Source organism: Theropithecus gelada, chromosome 7b, assembly GCF_003255815.1.
Source record: "Theropithecus gelada isolate Dixy chromosome 7b, Tgel_1.0, whole genome shotgun sequence".
NCBI lineage: Eukaryota > Metazoa > Chordata > Mammalia > Primates > Cercopithecidae > Theropithecus > Theropithecus gelada.
In genome coordinates this window covers 104,437,375-104,457,706 of record NC_037675.1, presented here as the reverse complement: position 1 = coordinate 104,457,706, position 20,332 = coordinate 104,437,375, and the positions used below count along the sequence as shown (strand labels likewise).

The following is a 20,332-nucleotide window of genomic DNA, read 5'->3' as shown; positions in this document are numbered from 1 at the left end:
GGCCTCACATGGAGGGGACAAGCCTGTGTGGGAAACGTTTGTCTTTGCTGGGGGACTTTCAGCAGGAAAGTCATCACACCTCTGCGTGTTACCCATAATTGGAAAGAACTGTTCTAAGGCGCATGTACCTAACATAGCCCTCATCTCACAGACCCTGCCCCAGCAGTCCCCTGGGGCCCAGATGCACACTGCTGGCCCAGCCCCGGCCCCTGACTCACCTGTGTTCCGAGCCACTTGCCCCGCGCTCTTGTCCACGCTCTCCAGCTCGGTCACACGGTTCTGGAGGGACTCCACGCTGCTCTTCATGCTGTCTGCTTCCTCCCAGTTCTGCCGGAAGGGCCGGATCTCTTTGTCGAGCTCCTTCAGTTTCTCTGCTTGGCTGTCTATCACTCGCTTCCAAACCAAAGGTGTTAAAAAGCAAAACATAGTTAGGACTTGGAAAATGCTGCACCGCCTCCCATCAAATACAGACGGGCTAGGAGCAGAACAGTCACAGAGGCCTGCTACCCGCGGCTCTGACTCCAGGAGCGGGGCTCTGCATCGGCCCTCCTGGGAGCTCCCTGGGAACAAGTGCTTGTGCCGGCAGGGAGCACTCGAGGTGACGTGAAGCCAGATGGAAGAAAACAACAGGAGGCTCCACTAGGTCAGCTTGCTTTGTCAACAGAGAGCCACCAGGAAAGCGAAGTGACAGGTGGCAAGTGTTCAGAAGACCAGGGGAGAGGTCTCCGTTGTCTCTGGGGCAGGCAGCAGCTCATGCTTCTGCTGCCCACAGCCCCTGCCCAGGCTTCCCTGTTTCACAGCAGCACTGGTGCCACCTGCCCGCCTGTTTCTCACATGCCCACACCCTGGCATCAGTCAACCCCACACCAGCAATCTTGTCAGACACCTAGATCCAACCTCACCCTCACACTCCCACGTGTTCCTCCCAGCTCTTCTCCCAGGCCACAGCACCTGTGCAGGGCCACAAGGCTCCCATGGACATCTCTTCTGCAGCCCTCGTATACCTCGGGGGCCATAGGTATGGAGGGTCCCTGCTTCCCAGAGAAACCTCACCCCTGTAAGTGCAGGTCCCACGGGGCAAGTGGCCCTGCATGGCTGCCACACGGTCTCAGGTTTAGGATGCCAGAATTGTGCCCATGTGCCCTCATCTTCCCTTGGAACATCTAAAGACCTCCTACCCTGCTGCTGGGTCTGGGGCAGAAGCACAGCCCTGTCTCTGTGGCTGCCCCAGAATGACCCTCCCAGGAGAAGACTCCCACTCCTCACACTCCTCCCACCTGGATGGTGGCAGGAAAGGGCCCCAGGGCATGTCCTCAGGCCCTGGGTGAAACCCAGTGGGCCGATGCTGCAGACACAGGGGTCTTCCCCCACCGGCTCCACACCCAGGTTGCCAGGCCCCAGCGAGGGAGGCAGGAACGCAGAAACCTGCCCCGAACACGTGAGGCTGCCAGCAACCGGGCCTGACTTTATGCTACTTCATTTAACTAATTCAGAAACCATTTCCCAAAACACACAGGCCGCTCGTATTTGTCACTACTTGGAGGTGTGGGAGCCGTACTCCGCCCTGGTGGCCCAGTCTGTGTTAAGGGGCTGGAATGCCCACCTGTGAGATGAAGCCAGGGACTTAAAGGGTTTTCACTTCAAAAAAGGATGTGCATTTTCAAGCACATCCTTGTGAGGGCTGGAGGGTTTAGTGCTCAGTGAAGCTGTGGAATGACTGAGCCACCTCACAAGCTGCGGCCACACCGGGTGCTCACGGGGCGGGTCCCAGGGCCCCCTGAATTCACTTCTCCTTTTGGAAGTCTATTTTTAAACATCTAGGTTTCAGCACCTTTGCTGGCTGTTATTAACCACGAAGACACAAACATGACAGGTTTGGGTGGCTTTTGGGGTATAAAAGCAGTGTTATTCTTCCTGTTCTTTCCAAGAAACGAACACCTCTTTCCACTGTCATTGTCCCTTTAAACTGACACTGTCCCTGCCCCTTTAGTTTACACAATCGTACATGCTCAGAAGGATATTTAATTAGCTCACCAAGTCTATTTGCTGGGGGACAATACCACTGACGACACTGAACATCCAAATCACACGGCTCCTCTAGTGAGCACCAGGAGCCTCTTGAATCTCTACCTTCTGATACCGTGCACTGAGCTGGCAGGTGCTCGCGAGTTGCAGGGGAAACTTAATGAAAACATCAACAGAAGTCTGAGAGATGCCCTTTGTAACTTAGCAAACTCCGAAATGAAGCATGAGTCCCAGGCAGGGTGGCCCAGGACAAGCTGTGCCTCATGCTAAGCCTCAGGTCCCTGAGGTTAAGAGGGGGATGGTGCCCAGCCACCCCTCCCCCATGACGGTGCTACGCAAGGGCACGCCTGACCTCGAGCACAGAACAGGAGTCTCCAGCAAGGACTCCCCTGCACAGCAGGGGCCCCCAAGTCAGGAACACACAACATGTATGCACCGCATGCATAGACTAGCACGACTAAAGAAAAGGTATCTCCGTGAGCAGCAAGGGAACTCGGGCTATTTTTCAAACAGGCCCTTCATCTGTATCAATGGCACCATTTCAAAGCAGAATGCAGAGCCACATAAAGTGTTCTCTAAAACACAGCCAACATGATTTCATCCCTGAAGACGGTCTACACTCAGCCACTGCAGCTTCTATAAAAATAAACCTCAAGGGCAGGTGTGGAATTGTACAGAAAAAAGACTCCGACACAGAGCTGGAGAGACAGACGGCGCTCCACACCAACAATCCAAATCAGAAGGCTTGCCTTCAGGGAGCATCAGCCCACGAGCCTCACACACTTGCACGCCAGGGCTGCAACCGCGTCACCTGCTGTGAGGCCCCACTCTCAGGCTGCTGGGACCCTGGCACACAAGCCCGGCACTGTGAGAAGCCCGGTGGTGCCTGCAGCCTGAGTGAGGGCTGCATGGATGGATGTCCCTCCCTTCTGTCCCAGCGCCTACTGCTCCGCATGTGCCCTGTGGACCCCCGACTGCAAGAACCACCAGTTCATCTAGTCCACTGACACCAGAAGCCTGGGTCATGCTCGCACCTATGCTATCTTCTTCTTTTTTTTTTTTTTCTTTTGAGACAGAGTCTTGTTCTGTCGCCCAGGCCAGAGTGCAATGGTGCAATTTTTGCTCACTGCAACCTCTGCCTCCCGGGTTCAAGCGATTCTCTTGCCTCAGCCTCCTGAGTAGCTGGGGTTACAGATGTCTGCCACTGCACCCGGCTAATTTTTCTATTTTTAGTAGAGACGAGGTTTTGCCATCTTGGCCAGGCTGGTCTCGAACTCCTGACCTCATGATCCACCCGCATCAGCCTCCCAAAGTGCTAGGAATATGAGCGTGAGCCACAGTGCCCGGCCTAGGCTGTCTTCTTAATAAAGAAAAACAGGATATTTAAGAAGTAAAATATTAAGAACTCATTGTTCCCCGGGCATGCAAAGCAAAGACACTCTCGAATTCCACTCCTTGACCCCTACCTGCACCCCCACTGCCACAGCCAGGCCATCGGGCCCTCTGTACTTTGACTCCCGCCATCACCAGGACTTTAGGGTCTACTGGAGAATCAGACAAGGAAGAAAGAGGAAGACCCCAAGTGACGTGTGCCCTCATCACCTAGGTGGTCCACAAACATTGCTGAAGGAGTGCCTGGAGCTGGCCAGGAAAGGAAGCAGGAGAAAAAGACATCTGTGCAGCAGCAGGGAGCCTCTCAAGGAACAACAAGCTGGTCCACTTTAGCACGGGGAGCGGGGCAAAGCTGGGAAGGTGAGGGGTGGCCAGTCACAGAGGTTTTCTGGGCCACAGTAAGATTTTACAATAAACTCTTCCTGGGGCAACCGGAAGGGCACTGAGGATGAAACAATGGGGAACACGGCTGGGCTGGGCTGCCACTCAAGAGGGTGGGCGGGGCCTGCAGCAGCAGAGGGACGGCCTGGTCGGGTGCAGCTCCCACACGGCCAGCATCTCTGGGCATCAGAAGGCTTTCAATCAGCATTTCCTGAGGATGGACAGCGCAGAATCCTCCTGGCTAAAGACCACCAACCCCACAGTCATCCCAAAGGTAACACTGAATTTCCCCTTTCAAAAAAAACACACAGTTGGAAGGACCTTCTGTTTAGACCACACCTGCTCAAAGGGTCACATGGAGAAGAGTTTTCACACGTTTCAGGCAGGGCCACATCCCTGCACTCAGGGGAATCAGACACGGGCAGCCTGCTCTGAGTCCCTTCTCTAAACACAACCTGCTGTCTGCCACGCCCAGCCTCCTACTCGTCACATGTCAAGGGACACTGACCACTGCCGTCACCACTCCATCCTAACTTCTCCAGCCTTGGCAACTTGGTTTCCCTTTTCTTTCTGACTTATGCTTCATTGGTTCATCCAATCATAAAAGTTTTCAAGTAGAAATCACACACCGTAGAGTGATTAAACTCGACTAAAAAGTAAAGTAAATGAGAATGTCTGACAGGAAGGGGAGAAACTGAAGAGGAACGCAGAGGAAATGTGAGGTTTGGGATGGGGCGTCAACACATCACTGCGTATATTCTAACTTTTTGTTGTAAATGAATCCAGTACTTGTGCATTCTTCCTTCTGTTGTGGCTATTTTAAGAGGTGATTTCCCTGGCCTTTCCAGTGCCTCTCTGAGCCCCAGGTCAACCACAGCAATGATCTCGTGAATAGCCAGAGCTGCTTGCCAGGGAGTGCAGGTGCGGGCGGGCCACAGGGTGGCCAGGGCCCTGCAGCAGTGGCCTGACCAGTCGCCTTGGCCAGTCTGATGACCGACACATCTCTGGGGCCTCAGCAAAATGCTGGGGGCTTCCAGCAGGAGGCTTGGTGTTTTAAGAAACATTGTACTTTATGTGGCTTGATTTAATGCTAATGACTTGTGCCTTTTTTAATACAACATAATGTTTCATTGTGTTTTCTCCTTTTCTCTCTGGGTAACTACAAAGTATAATAAAAAAGAAATTAATTTAATAAATCTCTATGCAATTCAAGTCTCTATGACTCATCTCCAATGTCAAAAATTAGAGAAAAGGCATTCTCAAAGATGCCATGACTCTGTGCTATTAGAAGTATTTTCTCTTCCAGATAATGTAGGGCCACACTGTAACTACAGGCCCTTGAGTGACATGAGTGATTCTTCCACAGTGTGACACACACATGAGAATTACTATCACCAACGCACACGAGTAACTGAATGTGCAGAGAGCATCTACAATGTTCATCTATTAACAAGCACCTCACAGACACCTGTGACGACAGAAGACAGGAGGAGCGACATTTCATCAGTCCCCTTTATATCGTCGCTTCTATTCAGGGCGGCAAAGGTTCACTGGTTTGTTCTTCTGGAGGTGCGTGTGGATCTCCACAGTGAAACCCAGCGGGTGAGCGCGTGTCACTAGAAAGCTCACAACAGAGGAGCTGGGCTGCACAGCACCTCACTGCAGGAAGTGAGACTTTGCACATAGCCACTACTCATCAACAATATGAAATCTTAAACAATAAAAACAACTAATTTAAAAAATACAGGCTTCGCATCTTATTTCTCCAACAGTGCATCAAAGGCATGGAAGAGTGGTGGAGGCTTGCTCTCCAGAGAAAAGGCAGTAAGAAAACGCTGACCTGCAGCTTCCCAGGCTGGGCCTGTGCTAGCCCAGCTGCCTTTTCTAAGCCTTCGCTTAGGCCAGAGAAATCAGTTGCCTTTCTGCTTGCAAAGGTCAAGGACTCAGCTCAAGCAGTTTGCTAAGCCCTGAAGGGGAACACAGGCAAGCTCCTCTACCCTTTGATCTGGCCACAGTCCTAAGATTCTTACCTGTAAATGAAGGATTTTGGATTCATTATTTCGAAGCATTTCCTTTTGTCTCTCAATTTCAATTTCAAAGCTACATATCTGATTGTGCAAACTTTGTATGCTCTTGTTTTTTTCTACACTTTCATTCTGCAACAAGGAAACCTAAAAAAGAAATTCTTTAATTAATGTAACCAAAAGTGGTTTTCATATTAATTAACAACTATATAAATTAAATTTTCACAAGATAGGCCTTCTGTTAGCTTATTGACAGAGTTTCAAAGAAAAAAATCCCTTCACACAGAAAGTGGTAGTCCTGGTACTTTTCTTTCTTTCTTTTTTCCCTCTAGAGACAGGGTCTTGCTCTGTCCCCAGGCTGGAGTGCAGTGGTGCAATCATAGCTCACTGCAGCCTTGACCTCCTGGGCTCAAGTGATCCTCCCACTTCAGCCTCTTGAGTAGCTAGGCCTACAGGTACATGCCGCCACCATGTCTGGTTAGGCTTTAAAAAAAAATTTTTTTTTAGAGCTGGGGTCTTGCTATGTTGCCCAGGCTAGTCTCAAACTCCTGGCCTAAAGTGATCCTCTTACCTCAGCCTCTCAAAGGGTTGGGATTAGAGGTGTAAGTCACCACACCCAGCCAGTCCTAATTTAACAGGGAATCCCATAAACAGTGTTTCTCAGAATCTCTTCCAGTAATTAGGGTGAGGCAAAGTGCAGCAGCTGATTGAATTTCAGAATAAATGAGATGCTTTTTCAAGTTTTTGCTAAAAACTAGTAAATCTTTTACCCGAGTATTTTTCAACTGTTGACCAGGAAACATAGTAAGAAACAGAGGCTTATGTACCACCCCATTTATACCAACGTGTGTGGGTATCCCTGAAAACAGATGTCATAAAGCCATACTTGCCCTAATAATTTACAATGCACCCTGATATTTTTTCTTTTATTCCATTTCATTTAAGAAAATACTAGTCCCCGGAGAACACTATGCTAAGTGAAATAAGCCAAGCACAGAAAGGCAAACAGTATGTACTCTCATTTAGACGTGGGATCTAAAAAAGTCAGGCTCACAGAAGCAGGGAATGGGGGTTACCGGGGCTGGTGGAGGTGGGCGGTGGAGGTGGGTGGTGGGGTGGGCTTGTGGAGCTGCTGGGCAGAGGGCACACAGCCTCAGGTAGACAGAAGGACGGATGTTTTTGAGCCCACTGAACAGCATGGTGACTGATTCATACTAACACGTGTTTCAAGACTGCTGGGGGAGATTTTAAATGAAGTGACGTGATAGATATGTTAATTAGCTCGATTTAACTATTCTGCAATGTGTATGTATATATACCAAAACATTACACTGTACCCCATAAATATAAACAATGCTGGTCACAACCTACTAAATTATTTCACATCCACCCAGGGGCCACACCCTGCAGTTTCAACAGCTGTGCCAACAAAATGACAGCGTGATGAGAATACAAAAAATTACATGGGTGCTGCACCCTTGGGGCCAGTCTGCTCCCCCTCAACACGGGAAGGCATAACTGACACCTGAGGATACCCTTCCACAGAAGCACAGAAGAGCCTCTGCAACCCACGTCAGCCGAAGGGAGGGCCTGCTGAGTGAGCATTTCCAACCCCACCTCTGACCTTTCCAAATCTTTCTGAAAGATAATTAGCTCCCAAAGACAAATTAACACCGGGTCTCAAAGATGAAAGTTCAAGGGTAACTCCTACGAGGCTTTCTTCCTCACAAGATTTTTACAAAGGGCATCTTGACCCCCCATCTACCAACGGGTGTCTCTGTCTATCCATTGGGGTGGTGGTCTCCACCCCAGAAGACCCTAAGCTCTGTGCCAGATGCGATGTGTGCCTCTCCAACGATGTACACTCTAAAACCACCAATGCCTGGGGACCAATGGTCACAAAGGTGACGGCCTGAGGGCATCTCGGCACAAAACCAGATGTGATAAAGAGCTGACTCTTGATGCTGTCCATCTAAAGGATAACCAGCCTAAAGACGGGTGTCCTTTTCATATTCGGCACAGTTGGCCAAGTCAAGAGACATCTTTTGAAGCAATCACTATCTTATTTTAAAACAAGTATGTATTTACTAAGGAATACAAAACTTGCAATGTCTCATGGGCAAAATATAACTTCACTTTCCTAGGATTTTACTCCACAAAACTTGGCTTTCCTTCCTTCCTTGCCTCATACGTCCACGAACTCCTACAAGTGGTCAACCTGCACGAATGTGGAGCAGGCCATATGCAGCATCGCGTGGTGGTTGTCTCCCTCTGAAAGTAACAATTCATTCATTTCCATCTGTCAAACACGGGACAGAATTCTCAGACTCTTTATTCTCATATCCCTGCAAAAAGATGACATGTATGCCAACTCTTTTGACAAAAATCCCAGTAATGTCTCCAAAACATTGTCAATAGGCCAGCTGTCATGGCTCACACGTGTAGTCTCAGCACTTTGGAAGGCTGAGGCAGACGGACAACTTGAGCCCAAGGAATTGAAAACCAGCCTGGACAACAACATGGCAAAACCCCATCTCTACAAAAAGAAAAAACAAAAATTAGCCAGGTGTGGTGCAAACGCCTACAGTCCCAGCTACCGGTGAGGCTGGGTGCAACCACTTGAGCCCGGGAGGTCAAGGCTGCAGTGAGCCATAACTGCGCCACTGCTCTCCAACAAATCTAGCAGTTGAGCATGAGCAGAAGCAACTTACAGCAATGAACACATGTCATGTCACACTAAACTCAACTTTTTTTTTTTTTTTTTTTTTTTTTTGAGACGGAGTCTTGCTCTGTCACCCAGGTTGGAGTGCAGTGGCGGGATCTCGGCTCACTGCAAGCTCCGCCTCCTGGGTTCATGCCATTCTCCTGCCTCAGCCTCCCAAGTAGCTGGGACTACAGGTGCCCGCCACCTCGCCCGGCTAGTTTTTTTGTATTTTTTTAGTAGAGATGGGGTTTCACCGTGTTAGCCAGGATGGTCTCGATCTCCTGACCTCGTGATCCGCCCGTCTCGGCCTCCCAAAGTGCTGGGATTACAGGCTTGAGCCACCGCGCCCAGCCGCTAATTTTTAAATTTTTTGTAGAGACAAGGTTTCATCATGTTGCCCAGGTTGATCTTGGACTCCTGGGTTCAAGCAATCCTCCTGCCTTGGCTTCCCAAAGTGCTGGGATTACAGGCTTGAGCCACCGCGCCCGGCCAACTCAACTTCTTTCACTTTAGGACTTCCCTTATTTAAACTATTTATTTATTTATTTAATCAAAGAATCCAACTCCCAGGTCCTGCAGATCACTGCTTCCACTCGTCTACAGGGAGATGCCGCAGGCACGGGAAAGTCCACCTGGCAGGTGTGTTTCCAAGGAGCCGGCGAAACACCTGCCCAGGAGGTCCGAGGTTCTTTGCACTGAGAACGTCCTTTACTCCAGCCCACTTTGGTGGGGGGCTTTACATTTCCCATTTAAGCCTTCTTAAAATATAAAATGGGTGTTTTTAAGTCCATTTTGCAGTTTTTCTTTAGTTTGCCTACGAATGTGAGGAATGGCCTGTTTTTTTTTTTTTTTTGGAGACAAGTCTTACTCTGTTGCCCAGGCTGGCGTGATCTTGGCTCACTGCAACCTCTGCCTCCCGGGTTCAAGCAATTCTCCAGCCTCAGCCTCCCGAGTAGCTGGGACTACAGGCGCACACCGCCACACCCGGCTAATTTTTTGTATTTTAGTAGAGACAGGGTTTCACAGTGTTGCCCAGGCTGGTCTTGAACTCCTAAGCTCAGGCAATCTGCCGGCCTCTGCCTCCCAAAGTGCTACGATTACAGGCATGAGCCACCGTGCCTGGCTGAGGATCAGTCTTTTTGAACCAGCTCAAACATTCTATTTTCTATGACAGATGAACAAAATACTCTAAGAAATTCCAACTGAATAATTCTATAATAAGAAATAAATTCCCATTGTAAGTAAACATAAAATCGCTGCTCTTTGTCCAGCCTTTGCTTTTGGACCTAGTGAAGGGCACCATGCACATTCTCATGAGCACAATGAGAATGTGCAGAGCCGAGGCTTGGCTGGCCTGACAACAGGGCGGGGGTTTGCTCTGATGGGCAGAGTCCAGGAGGTATCAGTCCTTTGGCAACGTCCAAGAAGGCAGTGCACAGCTGTGCATCCTGCACTCTCGGGGCTTCCACCGTGACTTGGCTGGAGATAGTTTAAACACATGAGGCATTCACAGAGTGAGAAACTGCTGCACTGTGTGTGGGCGGGCTGCTCTGGTATGTCCTGGGGTTTCCAATGATGCAAACCATTCATTTTCAGTGGGGAAAAGAGCACAGAATGGAAAGGAAGGAGCCGAATCCTCACAGGGACTCGGCCTTGAAAGGCTGCCAGATGACAGCATAGTCCACAACCATCCTGCTGGATAACCCCGTGCTGCAGACCTGTTCAACTACTGTGTATCTAACTCAGTGGTAACATTCTTTTTTTTTTTTTTTTTGAGACAGTCGCATTCTGTCGCCCAGGCTGGAGTGCAGTGGCGAGATCTTGGCTCACTGCAAACTCCATTTCTCGGGTTCAAGCAACTCTCCTGCCTCAGCCTCCCAAGTAGCTGGGACTACAGGCGCCCGCCACCATGTCCGGCTAATTTTTGAATTTTTTTTGTTGTTAGAGATGGGGTTTCTCCATGTTGGTCAAGCTGGTCTTGAACTCCCAACCTCAGGTGATCTGCCTGCCTCGGCCTCCCAAAGTGCTGGGATTACAGGCATGAGCCACCACGCCCAGCCACAAAGCCTATCCTTTTCTTTTTTTTCTTTTTGAGACGGAGTCTCACTCTGTCGCCCAGGCTGAAGTGCAGTGGCACCATCTCGGCTCACTGCAAGCTCTGCCTCCTGGGTTCACGCCATTCTCTTGCCTTAGCCTCCCAAGTAGCTGGGACTATAGGCGCCCGCCACCACGCCCGGCTAATTTTTTTTTTTTTTTGTATTTTTAGTAGAGACGGGGTTTCACCGTGTTAGCCAGGATGGTCTCAATCTCCTGACCTCGTGATCCACCCACTTTGGCCTCCCAAAGTGCTAGGATTACAGGCATGAGCCACCACGCCCGGCCCACAAAGCCTATCCTTAAATTGAAACGAAGAACCTTCTAAATGAGAAACACAGCATCTATGAGAGGTAAGAAGCCTTATGATCTATGCCTACAATTTTGAAAAGACAGAAACAAAATGCCAGCTTCAAAAAGAGGGAAAAAAGATTCCTAGGTAAACCACCGTTGAACTCAGAGCAAATGCTCTATGCTCACAAGAAGATCTCCAGGATTCTGCAAATATGAGTTCTGCATTGCTGCCTATCAGCATTGTTCTGCTCCATGTGTGTGCACAGGACGCCAATCCTTCCACTGCTTCTCAACCTCAGCTCAAGCATTTAGATGAAAAACTCTCTTAAGGCAGGTTAAAGGGAAATATTTTGATTTAAAATTTTAGACTCCTTGCAGTATATTTACATTTTAAATTGCTGGGATTTAACACTGGAAACAAGACATTCAAATCTTTACGAAACTCAAATGTCAACTCCATTGGCTGTTCTAATTCACCTTAGTGTCCTCCTATTACAAGTTCTCAATACATGTTTGTTGAATATTGAATTGTTTATATTTTTGTAATTAAGCCACAATGGTAGATCCTACAACAACTTCTTCTCTATCAATTCTTAGAGGTTTTCATCTTCTCACGATAAGAAGAAGGCCCCGCTGAGCTGAACATCACAGAACAAACTCCACTGAGAACTAGCATTATTGCAGGAAGGTGCTTGCTCCTGCATCTACAGGCCTGCAATGAAGGTCTCTCAAGAACAGCATGGAGGCTGGGCACGGTGGCCCATACCTGTAATCCCAGCACTTTGGGAGGCTGAGGTGGGCAGATCACCTGAGGTCGGGAGTTTGAGACCAGCCTGACCGACATGGCAAAACCCCGTCTCTACAAAAATACAAAAATTAGCTGGGTATGGTGGTGCGCACCTGTAATACCAGCTACTCGGGAAGCTGAGGCAGGAGAATTGCTTGAACCCGGGAGGCAGAGGTTGCAGTGAACGGAGATCGTGCCATTGCACTCCAGCCTGGGCTACAAGAGCAAAACTCTGTCTCAAAAAAAAAAAAAAAAGAAAGAAAGAAAGAAAAAAACAGCATGGGAGAGTGAGTCTTTTCGGGAAGTGGTCCCATCTATGTGGAGAGCGCACCAAGTTTCACAAGGTGTTAAATGACAAAATCAATTGTAGTCATATCAAATATTTTCTCCTGTTTGTCTCTTGTAAAAGACACAGAAGTGTAACACATTTAGAGGGGTAACCACCCAGGTCAGGGCTGGCAAACTTATTCTATAAAGAGCTAAGTAGTCAATATCTCAAGCTGTACAGTCCCCACAATCTCTAACTCTGCTGCTTTCGAGCGAAAGAAGCCACAGACAACACAGAGCGAGTAAGGATGGCTGTCTTCCAACAGAACTTTGCTTACAAAAAAAACCAGCAGGGTGGGGACTGGGCATCTGATCATCTCTGTGCTGGATGGATGCTAAAAAAATCACAATGTGATTGACTTTAAAAAAGCACTTCACACTTGTTTGGCAATTAAAAAACAAAGAACAAAAATAAAACACCTTCATTTATAAGCTCAAGAACACACAGAGTTTTTTTGACAATCTCTTGATATGGTTTTTTATCCAAAACCCATTAATAACTATAAAAAGGTTCTGTCTTTAAATAATCTGCAGAGATGATATAAATCCCATAGCAGCAGGAAAGTGTGCAGCCCACCTTCTTTTCGAGCGAGTTGCTCCACTCCTTCAGCAGGTTGACGTGCTGCACGGCGGAGCTGGCCTCGTGGGCCTTGATCTGCTGGTTTGTCCCCTGCGAGAGCAAAGATGTGAGGCATTCAGCGAACCTCGCTGCATTCCAAAGGGCAGAAAGGCTAACATACAACCCTAAAAGCAGCACTAAACACAAAGAGGGGAGACCTGTTTGCATCAAATGAACAGGGAATCTCTGCGCCTAAGGAGGGCTGTGCTCAGGGCCACCTGGCTACTGCGTGCAGGTGAGGAGGCCAGCACCCTTCAATGCCACAGTGAGCCAGCAGAGCCAGCACCCTGCAGTGCCACAGTGAGCATCTCAGGGTTATCTCCTCATCCCTCCAGCTCATCTCAAGTGGCTTCTTATCAAGGGTTGACACTTGTAACATCAAGAAATTAAATTTTAAACTCATTCTTGATCTATTATAAACTATTTTTCTCATTAAAATGTAGTATAAGTGGAAAATGTTTAGATACCCATAGTTGTGGCAAGATACTGCCACAACTTTACTAGACAACAGTCTAGTAAACATGTAAGCAAAGCAGGATTCAAAAGAATTTACTAAAGTATTAATTTATTAGTTCAAATACACTGTATCCAAAGATGTATTGCTCTTCACCATTCTAGTATTCTTAGAAAAGTTACATACAAAACAAATACAATCTACAGAGTACATAAGATGTAGACCATTTTAGAGTCAGGAATAAGCACATGTAATTGTACTTCATACATTTAAGGAAATAATTTGTCTGAAATATAATTTGTTTTGCTATTAGAAAATTAAGAAGCCACAGAAAGCATTTTAATGATCTCCAAAACATATACTCTGTACATAGAATATTCATATATATATGTTGATATAAGTGTTGCAATATATAAACATATATATACACATACACAGAGAGAATGAATGATACTACGTACGACAGAACAGGGGAGGCTCAGTCTTGCTAGAGACTAAAGCAAAGGAAGGCACAGTCATTCTTACTCTTTGGCTGTTCTCTTCCTCAGAAAATACTAAGATGCCAATCTCTCTGTACTGACTTCATAATAATGTATTGGTGCTACGTAAAATATAAAATACTGTAATTGTAACATATACTGCCTCTTGATAGTTTTAAAGATACATATATTTAAATGAAAACTTGGTTCCATTCACTAGCAATCTCAGATGTGTTAAAAAATAAACAACAACAAAACACCAGATGCAGATTTCTCACACTACATGTGTGGCAGCAGCAGAGACGCCCTCCCCACGCTGTTCTCTGGGAGGTATGCTCTCTATGAGCTGTGCTCCATTTTGCGTCTGTCCCCAGCTGGGGTCAGAGTCAGCACAGACATGTATATCAAATGCATTTATGGATACACACGTGTGTGATCATTATGGCTGTGTACTGACACACACGCTGTTGAAACTATGCTCAGTTTGATATTCGCTTATATTCAGGTAACAGCGAAAATTTCCGTAACAATCTATCTGAAAACCCCACCAAACGTCAAGCCTGTCTGTTGCGTTACTAGCTGGTTTGGATGTAGCACTTCTCTTAATGTATTAACTTCCACCTCAGCGCAGTGTCTCCCTGCAGTCTCAAAACACCACCAACTGGAAAGCGAGCATCCCGCCTGCTGCACGTGGCTTTCGTCACCTAGGCAACAGGGTGTTTCAGTTTCATGACGAAGAATAAGGAGTCCAGAGCTTGCATGTTAAAATGTTAATATAATAACTTTCTCTCATGGCAGAATGTCAGTGACTGGGAAGGACAAATGTCGGATACTGACCTGAAAAACGCAGCCATAGCGCTTAAAACTACAGGTGCTGGGGGCATTGACACACTCTGACAAGTGTGCACTCAACTGCAACGGGAAAGAGACGTGAGTTGTGGCACAAACGTTTGCATGAAAATGTTCAAACATATTAGGGCACAGATAGCATCTGGGCTGTACTATTAAGAATGGTGTTTATCGCTACAGGTGTGTATATATCATCTCTGCCTAGAATTTTATGCAGTAAATATACGGTCTAGTCACGTGTATACACATATACGCCAATATACAAGAATACATTTACTATAACATTTCTTAAACTTGTAGTTTCTTTAGAACAAATTGTTCAAAATGTGACATGCCATCTGTAGTGCCAGAATTTAAAAAAGAAAGAAAAAACATAAACTGAAATGCACATTTAAAGACCATAAACAAAAATTGCATGAAAACACAAAAAAATAGAAAGCATTCAGAATGCAACTGGGTCACACACCTAATATACGGTACACAAAAATAAATATATTTTCAAAGCAAGCTTACACAATATACCATTACTCATAATACTTGAGATAAGTGCAGATGAGTTTTTCCTTCATCTGAAAAGACTTTTTCCCTCTGTAAGGGCCAGAAACTCAGGTAGCTTTTCAAAGACCTCTAAGATCAGTCTAGCAATAGAATCTTAATACTGTCACCTCTAATTGATGGCAGGAAATTTAGGTGGGGCTGGGAGCAGATAACTCATTTTGCAAGAAAAAAGTCCCTTGCTCAGCTCAAATGCTGGTGAGTCATCAAATAAAAATCACTTATGATGCCCTAACAAGAGAAAAGGGAATGGAAAAGATTACATTTTAAGGAGTTAGGCTAATACAAATGAGGTATAGTTTGGTCTTTTTTTTTCTTTATCATGCCCCAAGACTGAGCAGAAGTTTTGCCTTTTATTGAAGAAATTCCCATCAGGAAACTCTAGGGATAGATCTTCACAGAACACAGACTCTCCTTGGGAGGAGGGTGTGTGGGTGCAGCAGCTGGAAGGTGTCTTTCTGTGTGCCAGCACGCATGTGTTCCCAAGGCCTCACAAAGCACGTCCTCCTGGAGGATGCAGCTAAGTTCTACAACTTCTCAGTCTACCAGGACAAAGGCGGTCCTTCCCTCTAGGTGGATATTTACAACAGAGGGGAAAATGGATCCCTGCTGCGAAAGCTAAGGAGGAGGGGCAGGGACTGAGGGGCCCATGTGGCCACCGCTAGGGTTAACCTTCAAGGAAGGTCTCAGAGCCAGGGCAGAGTCAAGGTGGTAGGAACCTGGCAGCCTGATGCCCTTGCTGCTCCTTGGAACCCAGATCGGCTGTCCCTGCAGGAAGCGCCTACAAGGCACGTGACAGGTGACTGGCAGGGAAACGCAGTGTGAAGACTGTGCAGAACAAAGTTAATTTAAAAACTTAGAATGTATTCTTCCAGTGTCATTACTGCAATAACAAACCTGCATGTCAACACTATTACATGTTAAACCAGGGACACACTGGGCTTGATGCATGTTATTTTCAGTGTACTAGAATAAATTCGGTGTTGGACCTTTTTCTAAATTGGTTTTATTATCAGTATTCTGAGTCTTAGGGAATCTACAGGAGCTCTGGAATAGGGGCAGGAATAACCTATAGCTCAATAGCATCTTTCATCAGAAACCCAACAGAGATGCAGGTTTAACAATGTTTTAAAAAAATAATTGGCCGGGTGTGGTGGCTCACGCCTGTAATCCCAGCACTTTGGGAGGCCGAGGCGGGCGGATCACGAGATCAGGAGATCGAGACCATCCTGGCGAACACGGTGAAACCCTGTCTCTACTGAAAATACAAAAAAATTAGCCAGGCATGGTGGCGGGCGCCTGTAGTCTCAGCTTCTAGGGAGATTGAGGCAGGAGAATGGCATTAACCCGGGAGGTGGCGGAGCTTGCAGTGAGCAGAGATCACGCCACTGCACTCCAGCCTGGGCGACAGAGCGAGACTCCATCTCAAAAAGAAAATAAAAAATAAAAATAAATAACAAAACTAAAAATAAAATAAATAAATAAATAATTGGCTGGGTGCAGTGGCTCACACCTGTAATCCCACCACTTTAGGAGGCTGAGGCAGGCGGATCACGAGGTCAGGAGATCGAGACCATCCTAACTTGGTGAAACCCCATCTCTACAAAAAATACAAAAAATTAGCCAAGCGTGGCGGCGGGCGCCTGTAGTCCCAGCTACTCAGGAGGCTGAGGCAGGAGAATGGCGTAAAGCCAGGAGGCAGAGCTTGCAGTGAGCTGAGATCCGGCCACTGCACTCCAGCCTGGGCGACAGAGCAAGACTCCGTCTCAAAAAAAAAAAATTATTTCAACAGCACGCACTCTTTAAACATTAACAGAGGATCGTCCAGTTGTGGCAATAATTTACATGTATTTTTCCCCAGTTCCTCCCAGGGGCACATTCAGGGCCCAGAGGCCACTGTCATCAGGCGAGACTGTGCCCTGACCCTCAGCTTCAAGGTCCTGGGAGGGCACACCTTGGGGGAGAGTGGCTCTCTGGGCCCTCCTGTACCCCAAGTCCCTGACCCTAGCCCCACATGGGCCCTCTTGCTCAGTCAGGGGCATGCGAGGCTAGTTATTCCTGCTGCTACCCTGTATCTATTAATAAAATTTCAGTCTGTTGAAAAATGCTGAGGTGAGCAGGTGAGCCGGCTCCTTAGATCAGGGTACCACACATCCAGGGAGCCCAGGGTAGCCCCAGATGACTCCCAGAATACTAACTAAAGGAGCTCCAGGTAAGGACAGATGCAGAAACATTAAGAATCCTTGAAATTTTCCCAACTGGACATATCCTGATCAAGTGAAGTCAATGCAAAATCTACCTATCTCAAAGAGAGTGCCAAGGGCAATGTGAGACGCGCAACCCTTGGGGGAGGCCACGCGGGGCCCTTCTGGAGGCCCTAAAATGTGGGAGCTGTCCTCCACCCAGCATGTGTGAGCAAAATGGTTCTGAAGTGTCTCTAATTCATGTTCTTGAGATATCTAACAGCAATTACTATTCTATAGAGTTAAAATTGCTTTAAAAACCCCTTGTCACCTTTGCTTGTACTGTATATAAAATATTCCCATTTTCTTAATGCTTCACAATCTTTGCTCTGAATTTACCACACTGTAGTTTTGTTTTGTTTTGTTTTTGAGATGGAGTTTCGCTCTTGTTGCCCAGGCTGGAGTGCAGTAGTGCGATCTCGGCTCAGTGCAACCTCCGCCTCCTGGGTTCAAATGATTCTCCTGCCTTAGACTCCTGAATAGCTGGGATTACAGGTGTGCACCACCACGCCCGGCTAGTTTTTATATTTTTAGCAGAGACGAGGTTTCAGCATGTTGGCCAGTCTGGTTTTGAACTCCTGATCTCAGGTGACCCACCCGCCGAGGCCTCCAAAAGTGCTGGGATTACAGGTGTGAGCCACTGCACCCGACCCTACACCGTAGCTTTTGACTGCTTGCTTCTGACTTCCAAAAAATGGTGTAAGGCTTTTTGCTGCGGTTTTTATTTTTCTGGCTATACACATGACTCTCATGAACCGGGAAAACGTGAGGCTTTGGCTATGCAGGGAAGGGGACCCAGGCACGCAGCCCTGAGGGCTTCACAGGCTCCCGGCCGGGCCCGGCCGCCCCTACCTCGCTCCTCAGGAGAGTCTGGACGCTGCATTTGTGAGGGCAGGATACCACCACGCAGGGACAGTCGGTGTCCTCATGTTTCTACAGAGAGAGAAAGTACTGTCAACTTTAAACATACAACCTGTCTTCCTTCAGTCCCGCTGAGATCCCAACGGGGCCCCCAGGAATGGCTCTGCTCACCATCACTGTCCCCTAAGCTACGGCACTCACGTTACGTACGGCTGAGTCATTATTGTCACAGAGTGTGAGTGTCTCAGGACATCACAGGTATCTCCAAAGATCTGGTCAGATCTGACCAGTGAGGGCGGCTTGCCTCAGAACAGTCTGCTGGTGGGGGCCTCGCCACAAGGGCTTCCACTTAGCACGTCTCCTCTGTGCCAGAGCTGCTTCTGGTTCACACAGCCCCTAACGTGCAATGCTCAGGGAGGCATGGCCACTCACATAGCACTCACAGCACAGGTGGACAGCGGAGCTGGGGACACAGCTGGTGTCTGCCTCTGCTGGTTGAGAGACGGAGGGTTTCCCTTGGCCTCTCAGTTTGGAGTCTGGAAATAATGCTTCCCAAGTACGTGAGAGCAGCATGACCTACTGAGTATTTACATTACTCACCTAGAACCTTAATCTAGATTATTTTTAGTCCATGGAAAATTGGGATAAGTTTTGGGTTAGGCCTTCTCTAATAGCACACACTTCATGTTTGCTGAGGCTGGATGATGGCGACTGTTAAGCCCAATCCCACGGGCACCTGCTGGGTGCCTGTCCACGAGCAGAGCAAGGGCAAGGACTCCCCACAAGGAAATCAACTGCAGGGCCCCTGGGGAGAGACTAACGAGGCAGAGCCAGAGATGGAGCCATGCTGAACAGTCCCTGCTGAGCAGGAAGACTGTGGCAGCGGCTTCCCAGTGGCCATGGGATGCCTCAATCCTCCCCCCATCCATCTTTTCAGGTCCTCTTTTGGCCTTCAGTTATGTTGCTGTTCCACTGAAGGAATTGGGGAGGCATTTGCTGAAAGCCAGAGTCTGACTGGCGGGTCTGAGGGCCGAGGAAGGCAGCAGCCCACTCGAGGGAAGCTCGTCCTCAAAACGTAGTTGCTCCTCTCCCCCAGGAGCTTGCTTTCCTCCGCAGGTTTCTAAGGCCCCACTCTGCAGGCACCCACGGTGGTTCTGTGGCAGAATAGGGATGGGGCTCAGGGCAGGGAGGCTGAGGAAGAAGGGGGTGGAGGGCAGCACTGTGGCCAGGGAAGAGGAGGCCAATCAATATCTTTCTGTGTTGAACTTCCAACAAGCCCACACCAATCTACACTCCCAGTATCATGGGGATGCATGTTTCCACACCCTTGCCAATTCTATCGCACAATCTTTGGCAATCTGATAGGTAAAAAAATGGCGTAAGTGGGACCTGCAATTCTTTAGTAATGTGTGGTTAAGCACATTATATATATATGTGTGTGTGTGTGTGTATGTGTGTGTGTTTCAAGACGGAGTCTCACTCTGTTGCCCAAGTTGAAGTGCAGTGGTGTGATCTCGCCTCACAGCAACCTCCGCCTCCTGGGTTCAAGCAATTCTCCTACCTCAGCCTCCGGAGGAGCTGGGACTACAGGTGCATGTCACCATACCCAGCTAATTTTTTGTATTTTTAGTAGAGGAGGGGTTTCACCGTGTTGGCGAGTTGGCCAGGCTGGTCTTGAACTCCTGACCTCAAATGATCCACCCACCTTGGCCTCCCAAAGTGCTGGGATTACAGGTGTGAGCCACTGCGCCCAGTCTTAAGCATATTTTTGATATTAATCATTTCTATTTCTTTTCCTGTGAACTGCCTTTTCACAGCTTTTGACCACTACAGTGAGTTGAATAATGTCCTACAAAATTCACGTCTATCTGGAACCTCAGAATGTGACCTTATTTAAAAAAAAGATTTCTGAAGATGTCATCAGTTAAGATGAAGACACCCTGGCATGGGGCAGACCCTAAATATAAAGAGTGCCACCCTTAGAAGAGGTGGGCACAGGCACTAGGAACACGGCACGTGAACATGGGGGCAGAGGTCGGAGCGGTGCAGCCATGAGCCAAGGAAGGCCAAGGACTGCTGGTGGCTCCAGAAACTGACAGGGGCAGGAAAGCCTTCTTCCCTACAGTTGTCAGAGACAGCAGGGCCTTGGTTTTGCATTTCCAGATCCAGAACTATGACAGGATAAATTTGTTTTTGCAAGCCACCAACTTGGGATTACTTTGTTACAGCAGCCAAAGGAAAATA

The 20,332-nt window shown here is 47.8% G+C and overlaps 1 protein-coding gene across 3 annotated transcripts in view; it reads right to left on the bottom strand.

Moving 5' to 3' along the window:
- Positions 1-20,332, bottom strand: part of TRAF3 (TNF receptor associated factor 3) — a 139,268-nt gene that overhangs the window by 7,744 nt on the left and 111,192 nt on the right. For 2 of the 3 annotated variants that reach the window (XM_025392782.1, XM_025392781.1), the window contains exons 6-10: positions 18,080-18,160; positions 14,418-14,492; positions 12,606-12,698; positions 5,829-5,969; positions 219-393 (exon numbers count right to left, since the gene is read on the bottom strand). In XM_025392782.1, coding sequence (XP_025248567.1) covers positions 219-393; positions 5,829-5,969; positions 12,606-12,698; positions 14,418-14,492; positions 18,080-18,160 — 565 coding nt within the window. The remainder of the gene's footprint in view (positions 1-218; positions 394-5,828; positions 5,970-12,605; positions 12,699-14,417; positions 14,493-18,079; positions 18,161-20,332) is intronic. The other variant, XM_025392784.1, reaches the window with a different exon arrangement.